This window comes from Prionailurus bengalensis, chromosome A2, assembly GCF_016509475.1.
Source record: "Prionailurus bengalensis isolate Pbe53 chromosome A2, Fcat_Pben_1.1_paternal_pri, whole genome shotgun sequence".
NCBI classification, from domain to species: Eukaryota; Metazoa; Chordata; class Mammalia; order Carnivora; family Felidae; genus Prionailurus; species Prionailurus bengalensis.
In genome coordinates this window covers 93,477,017-93,502,831 of record NC_057348.1, presented here as the reverse complement: position 1 = coordinate 93,502,831, position 25,815 = coordinate 93,477,017, and the positions used below count along the sequence as shown (strand labels likewise).

The following is a 25,815-nucleotide window of genomic DNA, read 5'->3' as shown; positions in this document are numbered from 1 at the left end:
ATCTCCTTTATCTGCTGCCTTATATTACATGTTTTCAGGCACTGGAAATCATTTACATTTTACAGATTTGGTTTCTACCTACTTTCTTAATAACTCTGATTACATTTCTTAAAAGTTGCTTAATAGGAGGAAGGAAAGGCCATGCAGACAATGCATACAATATAATTTGGAACCTTACCATTGAAGAAACTCCCTCTTTCTCTCTCTGGAAGATCTGTCTTTTTCAGTTATCTATTCATCATATTCTATGAAAAAAGAAAATCAATTTACCTTTTCAAAGTCTTTCTAAAAAGTCAGGGATGACTTACCTAACTTATAAAATGCTAAACACAAAATATTTATAAATAACAATATGATTCCTACTATAAGATCTTAATATTACTGTGATTTTAACATTTAGGGCTCACAGAGTCTTAAAGCATTTACCAACTTCGGTATGAATTTAACAGAGGAAAAGGTCAAATATTAGGGGATGACCACAAGACTAGTTGTCTCCAGTGACAGAAAACCTGTGGATGTTTAATGAATCCATAACCTCAGCAAATCATCTTCTGAATTCACTTTCTAGAGAAGTATAGAAACAAGGACCAAGAGGGGTGATATTACCACCACTCCTGGAAAATAACTGTGGTTGAGGAGCATCATGGTCAAATAACAGAGAGTGTATAATTTTTTTTTTTTTTACAGATTCCTTACTTTCCTACTCCACAAATCAGAAGTCTGTTTATTCTATGTCTCAAATAAATGCTCCTAAGACTACCACATGCAAATAGATTGGTTACTAGTAACCTCCCAATTTGTAAATCCAAAAGACAACCATGAATTTCTCTCCCTCCATATTCAGACCCTCCTTTTTTGATCTCTATAACACCACTGTCTCCCATTTTTCCATCTTCAATTCCTTTTGATGAATCCTGTCTCCTTTACTCAATCCCTTTAATGCAGGCATTCCCCCTGGGTTTGCAGATTATTCACTTGGGTGAAAAATAATCCTGTCTTGTGAATTTGATTACATTGTATTTCCTACAATGAATCTAGTGTAACTAATTGTTCTCAATCTGTGAATAGATAACTGTTTCTACCAAAACAAATAAATTCCCAACCTTGTGCTCTTTTCAGAGCATTTCTCCTAGCCCAGTTTGCTGTGAAGTTTTAAATGGAGGGAGGAAAAAAAAAAATGAAACACAGAACTATTCTCTGCAGTCCTCTGGTTTGATTCCAATCCCAGGAAGCAGCAATCACCCTGCACTCCAGCTCCCCAACTCAAATGGCTTTTTGGAACAGCTTACAATCCTGTTACCACCAACACAATTTCAACATAAGAAGCTCCAGAAATTGGCAATGGAGTATGAATGTGCTTGACATTTCCTCCTTACCCTTACAAGGTTTACCTTGCTTCTGGTTCAGATTTAGTATTAAGTCCTGGAGGGCCAAAACAGCACACTAACCTGGATGCCTCTCACCCAAGTTATTTGTAATGGTAATTATAAAGCACTTTGTAGGACTGTTTCTTCAGTCATATTCTGATCTAAAAATTTTTATAGTCCTACTACCCAGGTGAAAAGGGGTGCGAAGTGTACAGTTCTGATTTCAGTTGGGGTTCTAGGACCCAGGCCTGGGTAGCAGGAGAGTAGGAGGACCTGCCAAGGAGCTGTGCATGATGAGTTGATGGCGGTCAAGACTGGAGTTCTGTTAAGTAAGGGAAAGTTTAAAGAATCAAGCTGAGAAGAGTGGATAGAGGGTCAGTCAACTAGGTGAGATGAAGTAAATTAATGTGGGGAGTGCTTCCAAGGATTCCGCAAGGCAAAAGTCATATGCTGTTGAGCTGCTTTTGTGGAGTGGGAGACGGGGTAATTGAGAAAGCTATAAATACCCAATATGGGTTGGAAATTTTTACCTCTCTCTAGCAACATTGTGGTTTTAGCCATCTTAGATGAACTGTTGAGGTTATAAAAATGTGTCTTAGAAATTGGAACAAAGAAATCTGCTGCCATGTTTCACACTCATACTTTAATTTTGATGCCTGGAATAAGTAAGGGCAAGAGTCCTAACTTTGGGTTACTGAGAGTCTGGGACATCCCATCAGATAAATGAAAACACTTGCCAGCAGCTATAGTCCCACAGTGAATATAAACTGTGTGTGATCTTCCAGCAATGCAGACCAGAGCTCTGTTCAAAACGATTAACTTAGAATTAATTAGGTTTATGCTCAGAATAGTTAAGGTTATAATTGAAATTGCAGTGGACCTTTGAACAACGTGCAGGTTTGGGATGCTAACCGCATGATTGAAAATTCATGTATAACTTTTGACTCCCCCAAAACTTAACTACTAATAGATGACTATTGATAAGAAGCCATACTGATAACATAAACAGTGGATTAACACAAATTTTTTATGTTATATGTATTATACACTGGATTCTAACAATAAAGTCAGCTAAAAAAATGTAATTGAGAAAATCATAAGGAAGAGAAGATACACTTATAGTACTACACTGTACTGATTGAAAAAAATCTTCACATAAGTGGACTCACATAGTTCAAACCTGTGTTGTTTAAGGGTTGACTGTATTTCATTTCATTAGACTGCACTCAATGCAATTTTTTATTACCATTGCTTTATTAACTTAAATGCTCCCTTTATTTATCCACCAGGAGAATTTTAGTGTTTGATTAAGGACAACACAATTAAAACACGTGAAATATCAATGAAAATATCAATAAGTTAGCAGCAGAATTAACAATTGCTTGCTGACTTGTCTGTGTCCCCTTAGTAGGATATAAGCTCCACGAAAGTGAGGGTTTAATCTTTCCTAGTAAGTGACAACAACACTGCCTAGAGCATAATAGATACTCAATAAATATTTGCTGAAATAAATGACAGTCAAGGAGGCACTGAGTACATTAGTAGTTAAATGTTTATATTCTCCAACATTTGGAACTTTTAAAAGTGCTTTAACTTTTAAATCATATCTGCTGAATAACAAGAATATTAGATCAAATAGAGTAATCAATATTTTAATGCTCCATTTGTCATTCAAAGGTATTTTTTAAATGAAAGATGGATGTTTCTGGAATGCAACCAGGATCTTTGGATTATGAAGTGCAATAAGTCCTTAATAAGACAAATTCCTCTAACAGAATACCGTGTTCATTGAATTAACAACGTCTAGGAGATCTCTAAAAGAAACTGAAAAAGAAGCGATGGTGAGTGAATAGCAGGGCTAACCAGAACTGACTATAATTGTTGAACCATATTTGCAGAGAGGCTTCTAAGTTTTCTTTTTAAACTGTATACAAAAGAAGCCTCAGTGATATATATTGGCTCAGGTCCCTACTCTCTGGTGGGAATAATTTGCCACTTTACTCAGCGCTATACAAAAAAAGTGATAACACTTTTAAGACCCCAGGATCCTGGGGAGAAAATATAAAAAGGAAAAGAACAATATATTTGCCACAGACTCTTAAGCACACATGTAATATACCCTACTGGTTATTCCTTCTGGATATGTTTTTGTCCCAGGGGTAAAAAAATAAGAAATCATCTTCCATCTTTTGTTAAGTTTATTTAATTTTTTGAGAGAGAGAGGAGAGAGAGGGATAAAGCACTGGGGTGGGGGGGGGGTGTGGGGGCACACAGACACACAGACGGAGAGAGAGAATCTCAAGCAGGCTCCACACTGCCAGCGCAGAGCCCAACGTGGGGCTCAAACTCATGAACCGTGAGATTATGACCTCAGTGGAAACCAAGAGTTGGATGCTTAACCACTGAGCCACCCACACGCCCCATCTTCCATCTTATCTTTTATTCTTGTTTCTTAATAAGGAAAAGACATAAAGGCTCAAAGTCAAAATATATGAAGCCCTAGACAAAGTAGAGGCCTCAGGTAAGCAAACAAAACATTTGGCTAACCCTTATCTTTTTATGAGCATGTTTTCCTTACAGATGAACCTATTACTCTGCACCTACCTTGTTTATGGGCCTTTCTATCTTGTCTATGGGTCCTTCTTGGAAAAGGTGTACACTATAAGGAAAGAAAATAATAGCATGCCAGGCTAATGGAGAATGAAGAAAAAAATTTTGGCATGTATGGACTATGGAAACACTTTCTATACCTTCTGTATACCTTTCTATACCTCCTTTTGAAAAAGTTGCTTGAGGATATACTCCAGTAAAAGGGAAAAAAAGAATCTTAAAAAGAGGAAGATACAGGATCTAAAAAATTCTTTTAACTCAGTAGAGCAGTAAAAAGAAACTAATGTTTATAATTAGAACAAGAACTCAGAAGACTTTTAGAAGTGTGTATATAAATTAAAAAGGAGGGGCACCTGAGTAGCTCAGTCAGTAGAGCATCTGACTTCAGCTTAGGTCATGAAATTGTGGTTCATGAGTTCGAGCTCTGCGTCAGTCACTGTGCTGACAACTCAGAGCCTGAAGCCTGCTTTGGATTCTGTGTCTCCCTCTCCCTCTGTTCCTCCCTCTGCTCACACTTGGTCTCTGTGTCTCTCAAAAATAAATAAAGATTAAAAAAATTTTTTTAAGATAAAAAAGGAGAATAATTTTCCAAATACTAAGATGAATGATCACAATGATGGGAATAAATATGCATGTCTGTCCTTGACAGGAAATAATGAAGGTAATTAAAAATCCTAGAAAATGCAGAAGCTATATAAGAAAGTCACATTGTAAACATGAAACAATATGAAATATAGCATGGTTTTTTAGAAATGGAGAGTAAGGAAGATAATCTATTTGATCTAGACACTAGATAATTCTCTTTCAAGTAATACAGGTTAGTGACATAGAATCACATTTCCTATTTCCACTTTGGTCTTTACTAAACAATATTCATACAATCCTGATATGTTTTATTATTTGTATTATTCTTAAATGTTTATATTCAAACTATAGAATATACATTTCAAAATATAAAGATAAATTACAGAAGTAAATATTATATACTTGATAAGGTCAAATGAGTGAGAAAGCTTATAGAGTTTAGGAGATGGAGGAGAAGATACATAGAAGTACAGCGTTCCACATTTTCTTATTTAAATAACAGGGGAAGAATTGATGAATATAGAAGTAGAGCACTAACTAGAACTCAAAGTAATGAAGTCAATCAAGTTGAAATGATAACCAACAGAAGAAATGCTAGCAATCTTAAGAGCTAATAATGAAAAACCGTAGTTAAAATTCAAAAATAACAAAATGATAATACCCTCTAAGAACAAAATAACATCAGAAAAAATAGGATAGTGCAAGATAAATTTTCAGCTTTCATGCTGGGGAGTCCATAGATTAACAGCTGAAGTTAATAAAAGGAGCCATAACCACATTGTTCAAATACAGGAAGTAATCAAAAGAACTACATTAGAATCATAGTAGAAGGATTGCTTCTGTGCGGGAGGTGTCAGAGGCAGACAAGGGGTGGGAAAGATGAACTTTCCATTTCATTTCATAATTTTCATAATTTCATAATTTTCTGTTACCTTCTGAGTGTTTTTTTCTTATCATATATATGTTATTTTTTATTACATAAAAAAGGTTAAACATTTCCTGATAACTAGCTTAGCATTCTCTTCAGTGATATTATCCCCGAGTGCATTCTTACTAAAAATAAAATGAACATATTCCTGCAGGTAATAGTGATAGGTGCAATAATACCAAATGAGCCCTGTAATTAATATTATGACAAATAGAAGCATCAGGAATCCAAATATGTCAACTGAAATGTAGGAAATGAAATATATTTTAAGTTAACAGAAGAGCAATAATTTCTTATATTTTTATCTTTTCTAGTATCATACAGTTTGATTCTTAGATACAAATTTACAAGTTATTCAAAATGATATACATTTCATGATATACATCACATACTCCAATAAAACTACTTTAACACCACAATCACCAACATTAGAAAATTATCTGAGCTGCTAAAGGAGCTAGCATTCAAAGTCTTTCATCTCCAAATTAGTGAACTATTAGGACACTGATATTTTTTTCTGTATTTTCTCTTTAAACTCATTTCAGGCAGCATCTCAACAGAAAATAGCAGACGCCTTAGGCTGCTGTTTTGGTAAAGATGCATGTAGATAGCAGGGGAAGTTTTGTTGTTTGAGTTCAGGAGTTCCTTATCAGAGACAACAAATGTTTGCTGAGAAAGCAGACTTCTAGCATTTATAAATTCCACCTCTCCCCGCCCCCCCCCCACATGATCATAGTGTATACTTGTAAAATGCAACTACAAGGGCAGAACATGAAATAGAAACTAGACTTCCCATTGATACTAAATATATGAACTATAACTTGTTTATAAGCTCTTTGCTACAATCAGTTATGATTTAAATATACCTGATAGCACCTGAAGAAAAAAAAAATAGGGACTTGAGGGCAAAATTCATGTTTTTTTCACTTCAGTTAAGAAACAAACATAAATTCTATTTTGGGTTTTCTCACATAGTTAGGGTTTACCTGGAAAGCTTTTCATTTGGCCTTTTTTGAAAAGTCCTTAAAAGGTTCTAGTGCATTTCCCTGCTTTGGTAAGTACCATATAACAAACCCAAAACACAACATTACAGATACAAAGATGATTAAAATTTGTTAAGTCCTAGGGAGTCACTGTTCTGAATGGCAATTCGCAGTATAGAATATATTAGTTGAAGAAATGTAAGTTATAGTAATGGTACTGGGCCCAATATCTCCTCACCCCAAGACCATATAAGAAACTCCTGGAGTTTCTAAAACAACATAAGAATACAAACTTTCCTTCACTGGGTAATGATTATCATACATTAAAGTATGTTAGAAATGAAATTTAAAGTTTTCAATAATTGGTATGGCAAGGTACCCAACAATCAGAATGAATGTTGACCTAGCTTGAACCAACACTGGCTGGAAACAACCAGTATCAGCCTGTATCCAGAGAAACACCAATAAAAAGATTTGCTATATTTTTAATAAGGCAAATATAATAATTTATTATCCTCTAAATGTAGTTAAATACAGTATTTGCAAGTTAACTGAAAAAAAAGTACATAAAAATTCAAACATGGATAACTCACTTCTATAGTTTAACCAATACACAGAAATGAATCGACACCCAAAATGTGGAAAACACATTTTTTTGCAAGCCCTTTCTTCACTGCACCAAAAACACTGTATTTGGAAAGAAAACAAAATAAAAGCAACATCCAAGTGTAATAACTACAATTCCAATAAGTTTTCAGTACTAGTTCCATTAGTATTCCATAAATAACAGCTATCATAATTACCATCACCATCATTATTCTTTTAATTATTATTATTATCATTATTGGAAATAGACGCTGTTGATGATCTCCCCTTTACCAGGCCCATCCGTTCACACCGATGATGCAATGAATTTTGGATGCTAATGGCTCAAAATGCTCTTCTCCTTGAATTGTACTTGGTGGATGGGGACCTTGTTGCCTGTCAGGTTACATCCGCCTCTGCCAATAACTGACAGATACATGGGGTTCCAATCAGTGGGCGTCCTTGTCTCAAGGCAGAGACAACTCTGTTATGTGATTTTTTGCCTCAGGGTTGTCCATGATTCAGGCCAAGTGTAGACTTTAGCAGAGACCACATCTTCTCTTGGCTCTTGTTCCTTACTTGCCCTGAGTCCCTTACTCCATAGAATTTTGCTAAAGAGGAGCCATTCAAGAAATCACATGTATCTGAATCCCTTTCTCAGGCTCTATATTTAGAGAACTAAACCTGAGACATTATTTCACAAAGTAGTAATAACGACTTCAGTAGATAGGGTTTGTTTGGTTCCTCTCTTCCCTCTCTCTCTCTCTCTCCTCCCTCCAATACTTGCTCCCATTCCCCTAAGTGTCTATAGCACTTACTCTGGGGATTACATGTGGGCTTGGTGGGGCTGTCAACCAGCCATGCCTCATGACCGTCTCCCTTCTGCTCATTATCCCTTCTGCTCATTATCTGCTTATGTTCAGATAATCACGTGAAAATAGGAAAAGTGAATTCTAAGTCCCTTGTTGAAGTAAGCAAAAGGAAGGTACAAAGGCGGAAACCATTGTGGGAGATAAGACTAGATAGATTCTTGAAGAGTAAAAAAATGAAGACAGGGCGGTAAAAATGGCTGTCATGTAAATAGGGTCTACTATGTGACAGGAACCAATCTAAGCTCTTTATATATATTAACTCATTTCATCCTTATGATAACCCTGTAAGTTAGGAAAAATTATTCCCACTTTATAAATGAGGACAGTAAGGCACAGAACAGTCAAACGACTTACATAAGGTCACACACCTAGTAAACAGGGGGAGCTTGGATTCTAGCCTAATCAGTCTGGTTCTGTGCTGGTAACCAATCCTGCAAGACTGATCCCAGGCCCCTCCCAAGCACTTCTTGTTGAACATCCTGAAAACAGCAGCCATAATGACTCACTCCAACATAACGAACCACCCCTCAGACACTACCTGAGAACAGGAGGTATATATCAAAGGCCAGCTATTGTTTCATGTTAACCAACACCAAAGGTCAAATGGAGCCACTTAGGTTGAATGGGTTCTGTCCTCTTGGACTGTTGCTTAATGACTATAACTGCAAAGTTAAAGCCTAGATTCAAGGGTTGTAGCCCACAGACTTCAAAGTCAAAGCCTAGATTCACGGGTTGTAGCCCACAGACTTCTAACCTTGGTTAACAGTTCTAAGAGTCTCTAGTAATCAAATCCATGCCATTTTACAGTAGGTCTTTATGGGAGATAAATTGCCAGAAAAACCTGACCCTATCAGACAGGACCTTGTGGTTACTCAGTACTAAGCTGATTCCCAGGCCCCAGGAACTAAGTCCACATCAGGTGAGCTCCTAAAGCAGTACAGTCTCCAGAAGAGACACTCTTTCCTGTGCCTCTCTCAGATGGAGGCTCAGAGAACAATGGAAAAGGGAACTCGTCCACAGGTCAAGCCTAGGGCAGCCAGATTGGTGACCAATAACTCACTGCTTGGCCAGGGAAACTCAGTAACATTTGCACATCATGTACACAGCTCTGAGATTCCAGAAGATCTGGAGGGTAATAACTGACAATGACTTTCGGTAAGTACAATTTTAGTTGAGGGTTATTTGCATTATTTTGCCAGGAGCATTTTTTAAAATGTGGATATGGGTCTTAAAAAGTCAAAGGGTGAAGTACAGTAGACTAAAGTAGTTTTGGGGGGGGTTGGTGTTTTGTTTTGTTTTGTTTTTGTTTTACTGTTTTGATCAGCTCGTGTCACCATCCTTGTCCTCCTGGCAACTAGATCTTCTCTCTTTTGTAGCCATCTTCCCTCAGGTCTATGTGGTTCTGCAGATGTCAATCAGCATCTATACTACCACTTCTATACTACTGGAATCATCTGACCCAGGCAGTGGTATTCAGGGTAGCTTATCTCACTGGCCCAGTAACTAGTGCTGGAGTGGACATTAGATCCAAATAAAGCCAATTAGAATCTCCTGTGAAGTTGTATACAGACATTGGAAGGGATCTGCTAGGAACCAGGCTCTTTCCGAGCTATATGGAAAATGTCCACTTTTGCCATAGGACAAAATGAAGCCAAAACTTTGAGGGAAACAGAGCTAAAAGATGAGAAGAGAGGAAACGGGAATAAAATCCCTGGAGATTTAGCTGTGCGTGATGCCAAGGCTACTCCTGGACTTCCCAATTTTATGAGTCAATAAAGTCAGTTTGAATTGGGTTTCTGTTTATTAAATTAGTTAGAGTTGGGCTTCTATAACTTACCACAAAAAGATTTAACAAATACCTTAACTAAAACTAAAAAATCTTCAAAGAGTCTTCACACGATACAGAGGAAGAACATAATATATTCAACATCCTTAAATTGGTAATGCATAAGTTAGGATAAATTACATGGATTTTTTTTATAGCTATTAAAATGACCCACATAAATACAAAGCCATGCCAACCAGACTCTCAAGAGAGTGACAGCTGAGAAGTCAGCTAAAAGACTTTAAAATGATGGTGAAGAGTGCTCCATTGGAAAACTAGAGTATTCTTTTTAGAGTAGAATTCTATTCTAATAAGCTTATATGGACATGAAAATTGACATTTTTATAAGAAAATATCATTAAAATGAAAACAAATGCAGAAAGGGGAGGATACATAACGTTTAGTGGTTTGTTAACATTGTGTAAACCAAACAATTTAATATTATACTTACAAAAATTATTAAATGACCTTAATATACAAAGGGAGATTTTAAAGTAGTGGACATTGGGGGTGCCTACGTGGCTCTGTCGGTTAAGTGTCTGACTTCGGCTCAAGCCATGATCTCATGATTTGTGGGTTTGAGCCCTGCGTCGGGATCTGTGCTGACAGCTCAGAGCCTGGAGCTTGCTTTGGATTCTATGTCTCCCCCTCTCTCTCTGCCTCTCCCCTGCTTGCACTCTGTCTGTCTCTCTCTCAAAAATAAAGAAAATATGGGGCGCCTGGGTGGCGCAGTCGGTTAAGCGTCCGACTTCAGCCAGGTCACGATCTCGCAGTCCGTGAGTTCGAGCCCCGCGTCAGGCTCAGGGCTGATGGCTCAGAGCCTGAAGCCTGTTTAGGATTCTGTGTCTCCCTCTCTCTCTGCCCCTCCCCCATTCATGCTCTGTCTCTCTCTGTCCCAAAAATAAATAAACGTTGAAAAAAAAAAATTTAAAAATAAAGAAAATACTAAAAAAAAAAAAAAAAGAATAGGGGGTGGGAGAATTAAAAAAAAAGTTATAAAGAAAGAAAGAGAGAGAGAGAGAGAAAGAAAGAAAAGAAAGAAAGAAGTGGACATTGGGAGGATCAAAAGAGCATTTACTCATTATTTATGGGCAAATACCAAATTCAGGAGAGGTTACGTGGATATATAAAGCACTGAATTTGCTTTCTAGAAAGTGTCAGTTTAATTAGTAGGTATAATATGTACACTTTACAAAAAACAAAATCTCTAAGTGGAAGAATAATATAATTCCAAAAGGAATGGAACAGATATAAAATGTAATAGAAGTTCAGAAGAGAAAGTATTGATGTCTAGTTGCAATAACTAGATAAGATTTCTTCCAGGGAGGAGGCAGAATTTGGTCTGAGCCTTGAGGAGAAGGTAAAATCTGCACAGGAAAGAACAGGGTCTTTGGCTCAAGTCATGATCCCAGGATTGTGGGATTGAGCGCTGCATCTAGCTCCATGCTGAGCCTAGAGCCTGCTTAAGATTCTCTCTCTCTCTCTCTCTCTCTCTCTCTCTCATTCTCTCGCTCTCTTGCTCTCAAAACAAAACAAAACAAAACAAAAATGCTTAGGTGTATGAGGACAGACCAGGAAGATGAGTTGAAATAGAGAGGTAAGAAAACACAAAAGAAGGTTTGGCTTTGTTTTTTCCATTGTGTCTGTACTCAGAAAGAAAGGAACCAATGCAAAGAAATAGACTGAATTTGTCATAGAGAGAGCAAGAAAATGAGAAAGTTCTCAGTTTGTGAATATGCATGTATTTTCAAGTATGATGCATGAATGGAGGTAAAGACTAAGAAATTATCCTTGGTACTGAGAACCGACTTCTTAAGGGGGAAAAGAGCATAAGAGAAAAGATTTTGTTTGTTCAGAAAATGAGAGAACTTGAACCTGACAGATGGCCTTAAATTTCTCAAAAAAAAAAAAAAATCGACCTCTAGATGGATGGTCATGCCAAGAGCAGATAAGGGAAATGGTTGCCTTGGAAAATAATCCATGAAACTGGTTCTCCACATTTTGTTTTTCAGCTGACTCTTGACAGGTGATATCCATGTGTTCATTGGCATATCCAGATTTGGATCCATGACCCTATCTACCTCTCCTGCTCCAAGCCCTAATACACTCACACATGTGGGCACCACACACAATTTTTCAGAAAAATAATATCAAAGTAGGCATTTTTGAGGGATGTGAGCTATGGCATTTATAAGTGCATTTCACAAGCAAGTAAGTTAATGGTCATTTCTTATGAACTGTGCAGTAGATAAGGTAGTATATGAAAGATTCAAAAAAAACCCATTGGGTTTGCTGTAGCTTTATTTATTTCTGTCCCAAGCAATAATCCATATCAAGATGCAATGAAAGAGAAAGATGTGATTATGGAGAAAACCTAGAACCTACTCAACTGCAAAAACTCAGTTTTCTAAATTGTCATTAGCAAAAAAAAAAAAAAAATACTTATGACAAGTTTTGTCATTGTGACACCATGATTGAAAGGTATCATTCTAAGGATTCAACAGTGACATATGATTCTCAAGAGCAATGACAGCCAGGTGAGAGTTAGCACTAAGTTTCTTAGCATGGTTTTTGAAATTTTATTTCTAATGAAGAAAAGTTATCAACACAAATATAATGTTTTTCATATGCTGTGTTTATGAGCTATGTGTTGGGAGTAGTACTGAAAATGAGTTACTTTTTATGGACTTGTTTTTGGTAAGAATGTTTTCTAACTCTAAAAAGGCTAGTCATATACTACTGAATCACAAGGAAATGTTTCAGATAGAATCTGAGGAAGGTTCCCTTACAGTTAAGAAAAATAAGCATATCATTTATCATTAAAACTGGAATCTTTTGGGGAATGTAAAGGAGTTGGTATAATAATTTCACCAAATTAAAAGTGATGAGCACCACCATAAAATAGGACAGTCCTAAGCAAAGGACATCTGTTCCAGTTCCTCACAGTGCAAGAACTAAGATGTTCTTGGTTGCTTCATGAATTGCCATTTATAAATTCTGGCACTCCCTCTCAGAGCATGGGAGGTAGTAGACACTGTCCCTGAAAGTCTGGGAGAGGGGAGGGGATCTTTTTCCAAAAGATGACACCCCAAGTCTTTGTTGATCTTATGAAATTATCCCTTAGCTCACTTCTATGAGGTACTGGGAATATATTAAAAATTACACTCAAATAATCATATCCCCAGGATTGCCATAATGGCTTCTGTCTGTAAATATTTCAAGATAAAATTCTGTATCTTGCTACATTATAGAGTATATTAAATATGACTTAAATACCTTCTAATGGTTCAAGTGTTAACTCAAATCAATAGTTATCAAAAACTGTCATGTTCTGGGAAATGTGTGAGGTTGTTAGAGACACAAAGATGAGTAAAACATGCACTCTATCCTCAGGGAACTGAGAATGGGAGAAAGGTAAATATGCAAACAGTTTACATGATATGAGTTGCAATTCAAAAATGTACATGTTCAAGTTCCCAAAATACAGAAATACAGGAGAATTTAAGAGGAAGAGGAAAATGGATAAGAATGAGTAACAATGACAGAAATTTTATCAGTTTGGGGAGTAAAGTTTGCACCCAGAGGCTCTATTTTTGTCTATAAAATTAAGAGAAAAACTTATCTGTTGATAATGAGTGAATGTGAGATAACATTGGAACGCTAAGGATGGTAACAAAGTTTTGGAATTGCTGCTGTGGGAAATTTTAGGAAATGTTGCTAACCAAAGGCAAGAAATGGGTAGCACTGAAGCTCAGGTGAGACCAGAAGCTGTGAATGTGTAGCTGCACTAATGCAGACTTTGATGTAATATGCTCCAGCAACAATAGGCTAATAATGCAGAGCAAATGAAAAGCCAGACCATAGGACTAATCAGGGAATGTAGATTCAACACAGTTACAGATGAGAAGGCAAGGGCATTAATGTAGTAGTGGTTTTTTCAACCTCCAGTGGAATAAAACAACGGGTACAGGCAAGGATCATCAAGGCTGCTAACATCACAAAATGTTCAACAAACTTATTTGCTTTCTAATGAAAATCTTCAGCATGAGATATTCCTGCCAAAAAATTAAACTGAAGCTGATCAAGCCTCGATATCTAATTACTAGTTTACAATAACAAAAAATAGGGTAAAGGAGAACATGATAAAGCACATTTTGGGGATGTGACCAGCAAAATCCGGACTGTGGGAAATGTAATAGAACAAACAATTAAGTTTCTACAACAAATAAGTTGCTATAAGAAAAAAGAGGGAGAAGGGACATATAGATAAAAAGAGATTTAAGGACTATATCAGCCAACTGCAATGTATAGACTTCATTCAAATGAACTTTAAAATTGAACTTTAAAAAATTATGAAATAAGAGAAATGTGATTATTTTCCTGGATGCTTGATGATATTAAGAAGTTATTCATTTTTAGGTATAATAATAGATTTGTGATACTTTAAAGCAAAGCATCTATTCTATATATACATAAACACACACACACACACACACACACACACACACACACACACACTAAGAGCAAGAGCCAGAGAAGGAGAGAGAGGGAAAAGGGCAGTGAGAAATACTTGCAAGTAAAATGATATGGTATCCAGATCCTTATTTGTCTCAAAATAATCCATTTTGACAGGGAGAGGACATACATGAAATAAGATTGGCCAAGATGGATCTTGTGGATCAGTTTTATCATACCATTTTCTTTGCTTTCATATGTTGAAAATTTCCATTGTAACATGCAAAAAAATGTAGAAGAGTATTTCATTCAAGTAAACAGCCATGAGAATTCACAGGAAGGAAGGGAGTCCATAGGAGAGGGCCAATAAGCTGAGGGAAAAATGAGAGACTAAAGGACTAGAGGGCAGTGCTGCTGAGGCCAAAATGTACAGTGTCAGGGGAATGAGAATGCAAGAGGCATTGTATGTTGTGCAAGGTTCAGGGTATGGCCATGGAAGTGACTTCTCAATGCACAGAGCTGAGGAAGTCAGGAGCTGGAGAAACCAAGTGTGTCTGGACCTTCACCAAGTTTGGAAAGCACATAAGGTGATGTCAGGAATTGGGTGGAGAAGTCCATGAGCCAGGAGCCCAGGGCCCCGTTAGATGAAGGAGCGACCTTGATGAAGAAGGGGAACAGGTGCATTGGAATGGTGCATTGGAATGATGCATCCAGATCACCATTACAGATACCAGTTACTACAGTATGCCCTTTTCTAATTAGTGATTTCATGTCTCTCTGTCTTTGGTGTTAACTGCCGGTTCTCCAATACAGGTTATGGTAGAATAGTGTTGTGAGAGTTGCTGCAAAGCTCTCTGCAACACCATTTCCCTAATTTCTTATGGCATTTCTGCTTTTTTCCAAATCTGAAGTGAAGAATAATGATGTCAGCTGCCTAATCATCAGAGAAAGGACTTTACATTGTGGTTAAGGAACAGTGTCTCATCCTTTCTAGTTTTGGGGAAATAGAGTAGCAAGGAGATTTTCACTGCATCTCAAAGGGCTTATCTTTTCCTTGACTTACAAAAATTTCTTCTCAAAGTCAGTATAATCTTTTCAAACAAAAAACTGTTTTGTTTTTAAGCATAATTTTCTAGAAGGAAGTACATGTTTGTACTAAATTATGTCCATTATTTATTTCCAGATCCTCAAAGAATGGCTTGAAATGCTAAAATACATCTTAATAACTGCTATTAGTCATTCCTATTATAAAAATATTGTATAAAATAAAGTTTAACATATCTTTTAGATTACAACTATATATAGTATGACTTTATAATATTCCCAAGACAATTTCCCCATATATAACTTAACTTACTTTTTTTTCTTCTGTGCACAATTGACAATTTTTCTTTACAGCACATGCTATAAAAAATTAAGGGCAAAAATGTAAATGCAAAGACTATTTGTTGCTTAGTTTTATATAAAAATGCATTTCATTTAGTCATTTCTCTTTCGTGGCATACTCTTCCACACCCCAGTGTTTTATTTCATGATTTTCACATATCTAGACACTTTCCCCATTGGTACTGTTTAAATCCTAATTCTTTCTTACTTTCTATCATTGCTTGGAAAAACATGAAATGGCATCATCCAACTTTGATTAGCCAAGTAAGTTCTAAAAAATAACTTCCAAAAAACAGTAAGAACTTAAATTGGCAATATCACTGCATATTTACAACATCACACTTTAAATACCTCTTTTAGTAATTCCTTTGTTAATCAGCATGGTTTTACCAAGATATTCCTGGCTAACTAGTCCATTCAATACTAAAAAACTTAATTCTCCATCTTGTGCCACAACGTTTTAAAAACTTCCCACAGATGAAGATTTTCATTCTTCTTGTTTCATGACAAAATAATATAACTTAAATTTGAAAGTTCTAGAATAAAAACTGTAAGTCTGATAAAAAATTTTTGATGTCTCTTTTTCTTACTCCAACATCTCTGTAAAGTAAGTAGAGTCTGGAATTAATACCCCACCTTTCATGTGATACGATAATAATAAAGTCACTCTATTACTTTGGGGGCAGGGTTCATAAGCTCAATTTCAAACTGTTTGACTGGATACAGATCTAATTTGGCTGGGAAAAGAATTACAATAGATTTTCAAATTAAGTATTACTTCCCCCTACCCAAAAGTATCCCTGGAGTCCCAGGGGAAGTTGAGTAAAAGGCAAGGTAGATGAGAAAGATTCTACTGCTTCAGCTATGTTGGGGACAGGTGCTTTCAGGCTTACTTCAGGAGGCAGGAGCAGGGAAACAAAAGGCATATGTCTTAGCCACCATTCTCCAAATTCTACTCACTTCCCACGCTTTTTTTTTCTGCAGCTAAAGTTTTTTAGAAGAATTTTAGGTTTACAGAAAAATTTCAAAGAATATACAGAAAGTTCCTGTATGCCTCTTACTGTTTCCCCCGTGGCTAACATCTTACATTGTCATGGTACGTTTATCAAAACTAAGAAACCAACACCAATACATTACTTTTAACTAAACTCCAAATTTTACTAGGATTTCATTGGTTTTTAAAGTTTTTTTAATGTTTATTTATTTTTGAGAGACAGGGAGAGTGTGTGAACAAGGGGGGTTGTAGAGTGAGATGGAGACACAGAATCCGAAGAAGGCTCTGGCCCCTGAGCTGTCAGCACAGAGCCCGATGTTGGGCTGGAACTCACAGACCGTGAGATCATGACCCGATCTGAAGTCGGACACTTAACCAACTGAGCCACCCAGGTGCACCACATTGGTTTTTATACTAATGTTCTTTTTCTGTTCCAAGATCTAGGATCCCACATTGCATTTGATCATCATGTCTCCTCTAGTCTGTGACAGCTTCTCAGCCTTTCCTTGTTTTTCATGACCCTGACAGTTTTGAACCTTGTTGGCCAAATATTTGTAGGATGTCCCTCAATTTGAATTTGTCTGATTTTTTTTTATCATAATTAGACTGAAAACCTGGGTTTGGGGGAAGAATAGTGCAAAGGTGAAGTTGCCTTATCACATTACATCAGCATGTACATGATATCAAAATGGTTTTTATGTAGCTTTTTTATATTTATATACATTAGAGAAAGTTGAAGACATAGGACTGCTGCTAGCACTAGTTGAAGGCAGGGCATCCTTGTGTAAACTAGGAAAAGGTGCATGTCTGAAAGAAAAGGCTAGAAAAATGCAAAACCTTTCTGAGCAGCCACAGCCAGGAATCAATCCAGCTAAATGGGAAACATAAATTGGCTTTCACTCTAAGATCATATGGAATCCTTATTAAGCAATTTATAAACATAAATGCTTACTTGTGAGCATTTATAACCAGTCTTCACAATCCTGAAAGATTTGAAATCCTGGAATCCTGAAAGCCACTTTATTGATGAAGAAACTGACTTCAGAAAAGTCAAATAACATATTCAAGTTCACCTGCTAATAATGACAGAGTGTGGATTTGAGCTCTTTGACTGCCAGCACCTCTCCTTTCTCCTGGGAAATATAACCCATCTTTCCTTTGCAGGACTGCTCCTTCTTAGCATTAGACACATGGTATAACTGGTGACTGCCCTCTCCTACACAAACTCCATGGTCCCAGCCAGGCATCTAAGGCTGTACACCTGAAACAAACTGAGCTAATCCCAGACCACACTCACTGGTCCAGGGAGAGGAAATATGACCAAGTCAGGCCAATGAGAATCTTCCACTGATGATTTATAAATTAAAACTTGAGGGTTAAGAAGTGGCAGGGAGCCACTTTCTCTTTGTTTGGTAAGCTGAGAAGATGGAGCTGCCAGTGACCATGAAAGATGTTCTGAGGAAGAAGCTAATAGGACAAAATAAAATTGATAAGCAGAGGAAAGGAGAGAAAACAGAAGGAGAAATAAGGAGCTGATGGTGATTCATTTCTCAGGTCCTATGCATTCCTACTCTTGATTCACTTACGTTTCTCTTATAGGTAAAATCTTGGTTTCTTACACTGCACCCAGAAACATTCCAGTTAATATAAATTCCACATATTTGTTTCTTTCCACTAAATCCTGATGTTTCCCTTCTTTTCATCCCTTCTACCTATCTTTTTTCCAAAATTAAAACAATTATCTTTATGTAGTTATAAAAGTGATACATGTTCAATATAAGAAATATGTACATATTAAGAACACACTGAAATTCCACCATTAAGAAAAACTCTGATTCTTCATCTTAAGCAAATTATTTTCATGATCCCCAACTTAAATTTTGCCATCATTCTGAATGACTCTGCCATGAATTCTTAAACTCCCATATTTTATTCTCTGCTTAGAATCTTCTTTTCCTCTCTTACTTGCATTCTGACCTTACTCAGAACTTCACTTTCCCTGACCTTTCCATTGTTTTCCAAATCTGTTTGTCTTTCATGGACTCTATTTCATTTTCTTTAGCCTGACCCTCATGTCAGTGAATGACCTGATGTGGTCCTTCTCAGAAATTTAGATTAAACATTTGCATAACTAACCTTATCTATAGTCTTTGTAGCCCTTATTGGAGAACCAATGAGGACCAGCTAACCTACATGATCATGTTTTACATGAAGCAATAGGTTCTTTCTTTCACTCTATTCCTGAAGAAAGAGGTACTTGCTCTTTACACAGCCAGATACCAGATTCTTCCCTTACCCTAAAGGCTTAATTTTTGTATATCTATATTCTATCTAGTCAATTCCATCCTCTTGATTACATTTTTTTTCACAACTTCTGCAGCATCATTGTCTTCTAGTTCTCCCGGAACATCTCTGACCATTCTTTTTGAATTTCCTTGACGGGTTCAACTTCCTCTCATCAATGTCTAAAATGTTGCTATTCCACAAAGTTCCATCTTTGGTCCTCTTCTCCCATGAGTGATCTCAATTTGAAACACCTAGGGATGCCAGGCATCAACATATATTATGCCAGATATCAAAACAGGATCTTTCTGGTTTGACTGATATTGCAATGAGTTAATAAATTAATAATTTAAAAAATAAAACAATTAATCAGACAAGTTGATTCTAATGTTTATCTGGAAGGGGAATTGTTTCAAGAACAGCTAAGAGGGGAAAAAAAAACAATGGGGGCAGATCACAAGGTTTTATATATTATAATTCTCTATACTATATCCTTATATTTTATATATTTGATCTGTTGATTTCTGATATAGGCATGTAAAGTGATCCCATGTGGTTTGTAATTTGTCAAATGCTCTTTTTATTTCTATCAACTTTTGCTGTATATACTTCAAAACTTGATAATAAAGCTCCGTATGTCATCTTCATGTACTGTGCTATAATATGAGCACAAAATATTACTTCTACTTAAAAGATTTACTTATATTCTATTTTATCTAATATTAATATTGCTATACTTGCTTTCTTTTTCAGTAGCATTTTTGAAAGGTTTATTTTATTCCATAAATTTATTCTTTGTGCCTTTATTTCCTCTAATGGTTTTGAAGTCACACTTCTTGTTTCTACTTATATGTAAACTATTATTTTAAAAATTTTGAGAGATATATTTTATATGCCTCTTTTTTTTTATTTATTTATTTTTGGGACAGAGAGAGACAGAGCATGAACGGGGGAGGGGCAGAGAGAGAGGGAGACACAGAATTGGAAACAGGCTCCAGGCTCCGAGCCATCAGCCCAGAGCCTGACGCGGGGCTCGAACTCCCGGACCGCGAGATCGTGACCTGGCTGAAGTCGGACGCTTAACCGACTGCGCCACCCAGGCGCCCCTATATGCCTCTTTTTAATCTGCCTAGTCAGGATCTACATTCTCTACATCTACAAGAGCCTAATATGCTTTTGATTTTTTCCTTTTCCTCCCCACACCACTTCCCAGGTAGATGTCAACTGGAATGCTAATTACTATTAAATGCTTATCACTTATTATTAAATTATTTTTATATTTAAATTGCTGTTGACTTTCTATCAATCATTTAGAATTGACTCAAAGTTATTGGTTTCTTTATTTACTACTCTTTCTTGAATTCTACATTTCCCTTTGGCTCATTTGCATTTTGCTAAATAATATCTTTTTGAGTGTGTATTTCAGAGAGGGTCTGTGAGTGATAGTAATCACTCTGAGTACATGACATAGAAAACTTAGTACTGGGAATTGGGTGTACAGGTGATGGAAGAAACCGAGGAGTCTGCCAGGGGAAAGACAGTGAAACCTCACTTCCTCCCAGATACCAGCACCCCCTAGGCTAGAGGAAGAGGAAGAAGACAGTTAACAGAGCCCAAAAGAATATTATACTTTAGAGTATAAATGATAAATATTCCTGGTATGTTCACCATTAGCAGAAATATATGGGTACTTACAGAAATAAGGAGAAAGCCTGGAAACCTTGCCTCATATTCAAATTATTTAGCCTTCAATGTATTCCCTCAGAGAAATCTGCCTTTTTATCTCATTCTCAGATATTTACTTTGAGATCAGTTTCACGGAATCTGTTTCTTATTTGGTGGTTCCCCAACTCAGAGCACTTGTAGGGAAGTTTTCATTTGTTCCTTACATTTTATTCTGGGGGAAATTATTCTTATTCTGCATGCTATCATACTCCTTAATTTCATTATTTGTTTTGTTAGCTAAGCAGTGTTTCCATAGTTGCTCGGTTGTCTGTTTTCATCTTACTAATGCTTGGATAGCTGTGTTCAAATATTCTATGTGTGCTGATATGGTGTAGGTGATACCTTGACCACCTTCCAACTATCCTTGAGATATTTTTCTGAGAAACTACAGTTTTATGGTATTTTTATGTTCTATTCATTCTGTTGTTCTCAGTACCTGACAAAGGGAAAGAACTCAGGTGAGGCTGTGCCAGACTTTGTTAGAATATCTGGGTTCTACACTTTCGTCTGAGGTTTTGTCATTTTCCTTTGCCAGGATTCTAGCTAATTAGAGGTATTTCCCATTTCCATAAAGGGGACTGTAGATCTGCCCTGAAATTGAGCTTGCTGCCCAGGGACAGATGTTTCCATCAGAGACAGATGCGTTGTTCAGTTTTTATTTTTCCCTTATTTCTCCTCTGCAACCATTTCCTTTGTTATTCTTCAGAACAGAGTGAAGTACAGGAAACACACTCAGTTTGTATCTCTCTAGTTCCAGGAGTATTCATGGAAATTCTTGGAACTTAGTCACCAGTTCTTCTAAAGGGTGATAGTGGTATTTGGAGCATTGTCATGCTATACTATTCTATTCTCTCTTTTTTTACGTTTTTATTTTTTTAATTTTTGTTATTTTTTAAATGTGTATTTATTTATTTTGGGAGACAGAGAGAGAGAGAGAGAGAGAGAGAGGGAGGGAGACAGCAGTGGAGGGGCAGAGAGAGAAAAAGGGGGAGAGAGAGAATTCCAAGTAGGCTCCGTACCATCAGCACAGAGCCTGACGTGGGGCTCTAACCCAGAAACCATGAGATCATGACCTGAGCTGAAATCAAGAGTTGGACGCTTAACCAACTGAACCACCCAGGCGCTCTATTTTTAAGAGAGAGAGCCCCTGAACACACAATCAGAGGAGGTACAGAGAGACAGGGAGAAAGAGAATCCCAGGCAGGTTCCACACTGTCAGCACAGAGACCGATGCAGGGCTCAGGAATGATGAGATCATGACCTGAGCTGAAATCAAGAGTCTGACACTTAATCAACTAAGCCACCCAGTTGCCCCTATGCTATTCTACTCTGTTGTAGAATCTTTGATTTGTTTTCCTTGGTTGCCACATGTTTTTAGACTATGTTCCTTAGTTGTTTGGTTGCTTCTGGTGAAAGAATTTGTCTATATTTTGGTGTGATTTTTCATTCATTCATTAGATATTGGGGGAAAAGATTCCTAACCCAAAATTCCAAGTACAACTGTAACTTCTTAGCAAATTGCTAATTGAGCTCTCAAATCTAAGTGAACATTAGGGTTAAAAGCTCTGGGGATCAAAGCAACATGCTTTGGAGTAGGTCTCAGTTGTGGGTTCATTCACAAAGTCCTGTGGGAAAGGCCTATTCACTCAGAGTGCTAGGAAGGATGGAGGTGGGGATCTCAGTGAGGGGTTAGAATCAATTTCTGTTTTGGAGCTGAAGGAATCAAGATGTCTAAGAAACCATATCCTTGTTAGATGGGAAGGTTGAATACAAGCACAAAAGGGAAATGCCTCAGGATAGGAAGCAAACATTCAGGGGAGGCCCAGGACAGATTGAACCAAGTTTTCCTTCACAAAGGAAAGCCTTTTCTTCAGAAACCTTGAACAGGGTTGTTCAGCCCTAGAAGTGAACTAACTAGAATCAGAAACTTCAGTCTTTGGAGACCAGACTATGTTATCTGTAATTCTTGATTTGTTTTTGTTCACTTTCTTTTTGTTCTTCATCAGCATTTAAATAAAGTCTTTTGAAAAAGTCCAGTATGACTCCAGTTTGCTAGGGAACTAAAGGAAGGGTTTGTTTCCATGCTTGGCCTATGTTTTCAGGCACTGTTTGTGGGGAGAACATGGTGGGAATAGAACACTGTTCCTCTTGGAATATGTATGGAGATGACCAAGAAGTCAAAAGAGAAAAATCTATGGGAAAGATGAAATCAAAAGAAACAAACTAGGCCTTTTGATTCAGCCTCTCCCTACTCCCCATCATCTCAAAGGGGGAGTCTCATTTCAGAGACTCAAAGCTGAGAGCTTTGGGTTTGGTTTTAGTAAGGAAGACTGATTCCCTTACAGATATTAACATTCTTTTAGACTCCAGAAACCAGACAGCTGTAATCCTTACAGTTTTTATACAAATGGCAATCTTGGCTTTACAGGACATTTTCCAAATAATTCAAATCCTAATTCACCCCTTATTCTCTCTATACAATTTCAATTTAGGATACTAAAAACCTTATTTCCAGGTTCATGAATTCAACTCAGCATGAATTTTAACATCAAAATTTCTTCAGTTGGGAAATCCCAGGGAAATCTTCAAGGAAAATCTTCAGACCAAAGTAAGTCTTTCTTGAGACACAAATTAAGCAGGGGCACCTGGATGGCTCAGGCAGTTAAGCATGCAACTTCAGCTCAGGTCATGATCTCGTGGTTCGTGGGTTTGAGCCCTACATTGGACTCTGTGCTGACAGCTCAGAGCCTGGAGCCTGCTTCGGATTCTGTGTCTCCCTCTCTGTCTTCCCCTCCCCTGCTCATGCTCTGTCTCTTTCTCTCAAAGATAAATAAACATTTTTAAAAAGACACAAATTAAGCAGTTTATTAATTAAAACCTTAAAAAACCAAGAAAGACTAGCTATGGCTATTCAGCAGAGTCTGATTAGAGCAAAACCCAACAGCTTATTCACAGCATAAACATGTGCTATAGGTCACACAAAAAGGGAGGGTGGAGGGGCCACATGCTTTCCCAATATTTTAAACTGTTTTAATCCAGTCTTCACATTTCTGATAAAGCAAATCAATATGAGTCCAATTAAACTGGATTTCACCAAAAATATCAAGGGCTTTTAAAAATATCTTCCTGCCAACACTAAATGAAACTTTAAAGATGAAAATTTCAGCCTGCCATGGTGGCACAACCAAAAGGAAATATGGTGGCAGGGGTGTGTGTAGGGATCAACCCCTCAGCTCCGGATGGCTCACCATCATCCAGAGATTTTGGTCTCTGCTTGCCCCTCTGTCTGGAGATTTGGGAAAAGTGATTCTCTGAGAAGCTGATAAGCAGCTGAATGAGAAAGAGGGAGAGGAAAACTGGCAAGAGGATTTGGCCCCATGCCCGCAGCCAGCACATCACTCCTCCAGCCTGGGTTCAGCCAGTTCTAGGCCAGTCAGACCTTGGTGGGCTTGGACAGGCACCCCCATCAGGGACTATGACCCAACAAAATCATAGTACCTTGAGAGGCAGCCCCTTCTGATCCCTTGACCCTAGCATAATTCGCAGAACCTTAGAACTTGTAGTGTTCTGGCCAGAATGCAGAATGTTGGTAATACAATCCTGGTTTGTCCTGGGCTCAGGCTTCCTAGAGCCCTGACCAGTAGGTAAAGTTCTCCCACTGGACTTGATAGAGACCTGCTACCCCAGTACTTTTGGAGCAAGGCCTGGATTCTAATGCCTACCTATAGCATGGAAAGCAATTATACCTTTCTGTGCTTTTTTCCTCAGATATAAATGAATGTATCGTGCACCCCATCCATTTGGGGTCATTGTGCTATAGATAAGGGGTGAAGCTCATAGCTCCGTACATCCTTGATTTTCTGCTTCACTAGTCCCTGAACCTATGGCATGCTCTAATGTAGTTTCCCAAAGCATGGTGTATTTTAAGTGGCATGCAGATGATGAGTATCTTTTACTTTCAGAGTTGTCAATTTACTTTTAATGTGTATTGGAAAATTGTAACTAGTAAGTATAGTGATATCATGGCAATAACATAAACTTTTCTTTTAAAATATATCTATGTTAGGGGCACCTGGGTGACTCAGTCGGTTAAGTGTCCAAGTTCGACTCAGGTCAATCTCGCGGTTTGTGGGTTCGAGCCCCATGTGGGGCTCTGTGCTGACAGCTCGGAGACTAGAGCCTGCTTCAGATTCTGTGTCTCTCCATCTCTCGGCCCCTCCCCTGCTCATGCTCTGTGCCTCTCTGTCTCTCAATAACAAGTAAACATTAAAAAATTTTTTTTTAATATAGATATGTTAAAATGTCGAGTTTCAGGGGTACCTGGGTGGCTCAGTCGGTTAAGCATCTGACTCTTGATTTTGACTCAGGCCATAATCACACAGTCATGAGATCAAACCCAGCATCAGGCTCCATATGGAGCATGGGGCCTGCTTAAGATTCTCTCTTTCTCCCTCTGCCTACCTGCCCTGCTCTTTCTCTCTCAAAATAAATAAATAAACATTTTTTTAAGGTCAAGTTCCAGAAATAGAAATCATGCAAAATTTAAAGGATATGACAAAATTGTTTATGTGGTTTCAGAATGACTGAAATTTGAGGAATATTGCCCCAGTGAGGGGGATGGAGGAGAGGACGGGGCATGGAAATTGTCCTTCACTGGGGCCTATCTTGTTTTGTTTTTCAAAAATGGAGTGGTCCCAGCACTGCACATTCCTGGCATATTGACCTAAACTGCACCCTGAGGACTATGATCTCATACTGATTATAAAGATGGAGATGGGCAAGAGTGTGCAGAGTTGAGGCTTTTTCCTTGCCTATCTGCAATGCAGAGGACAGACCGAGGATTATTAGCTATAATACGAAAAGTGTTCTTATAGACTGACAAGGATGAAAAAGAAGAAAAACAATAGGAAAATGGACCAAAGATGTAAAGATTCTATCTATAGAAAAGCAAATCCAAGTGTCCCATGAATGTGTGAAAAAATATGCTAGAACTAGGAAATTGTAAATTGAAGTAATAATTAGCTAGCACTTTGTATCCATCAGGTTGGCAAAAATATTAAAACAGGGGCGCCTGGGTGGTGCAGTCGGTTAAGCATCCGACTTCAGCCAGGTCACGATCTCACGGTCCGTGAGTTCGAGCCCCGCATCGGGCTCTGGGATGATGGCTCAGAGCCTGGAGCCTGTTTCCGATTCTGTGTCTCCCTCTCTCTCTGCCCC

General features: G+C 37.6%; 1 protein-coding gene across 1 annotated transcript; it reads right to left on the bottom strand.

Annotated features, from left to right (window-relative positions):
* On the bottom strand, window positions 1–24,096 carry PTTG1IP2 (PTTG1IP family member 2). The gene is made up of 6 exons (XM_043588808.1): window positions 23,847–24,096; window positions 15,568–15,614; window positions 7,067–7,160; window positions 5,662–5,730; window positions 2,105–2,167; window positions 1–245 (listed from the first exon to the last, which is right to left on the bottom strand). The coding sequence occupies exons 1-6, from the start codon at window positions 23,992–23,994 to the stop codon at window positions 232–234; spliced, it is 435 nt and encodes a 144-aa protein (XP_043444743.1). The 5' UTR covers window positions 23,995–24,096; the 3' UTR covers window positions 1–231.
* Between the last annotated feature and the right edge of the window lie 1,719 nt (window positions 24,097–25,815).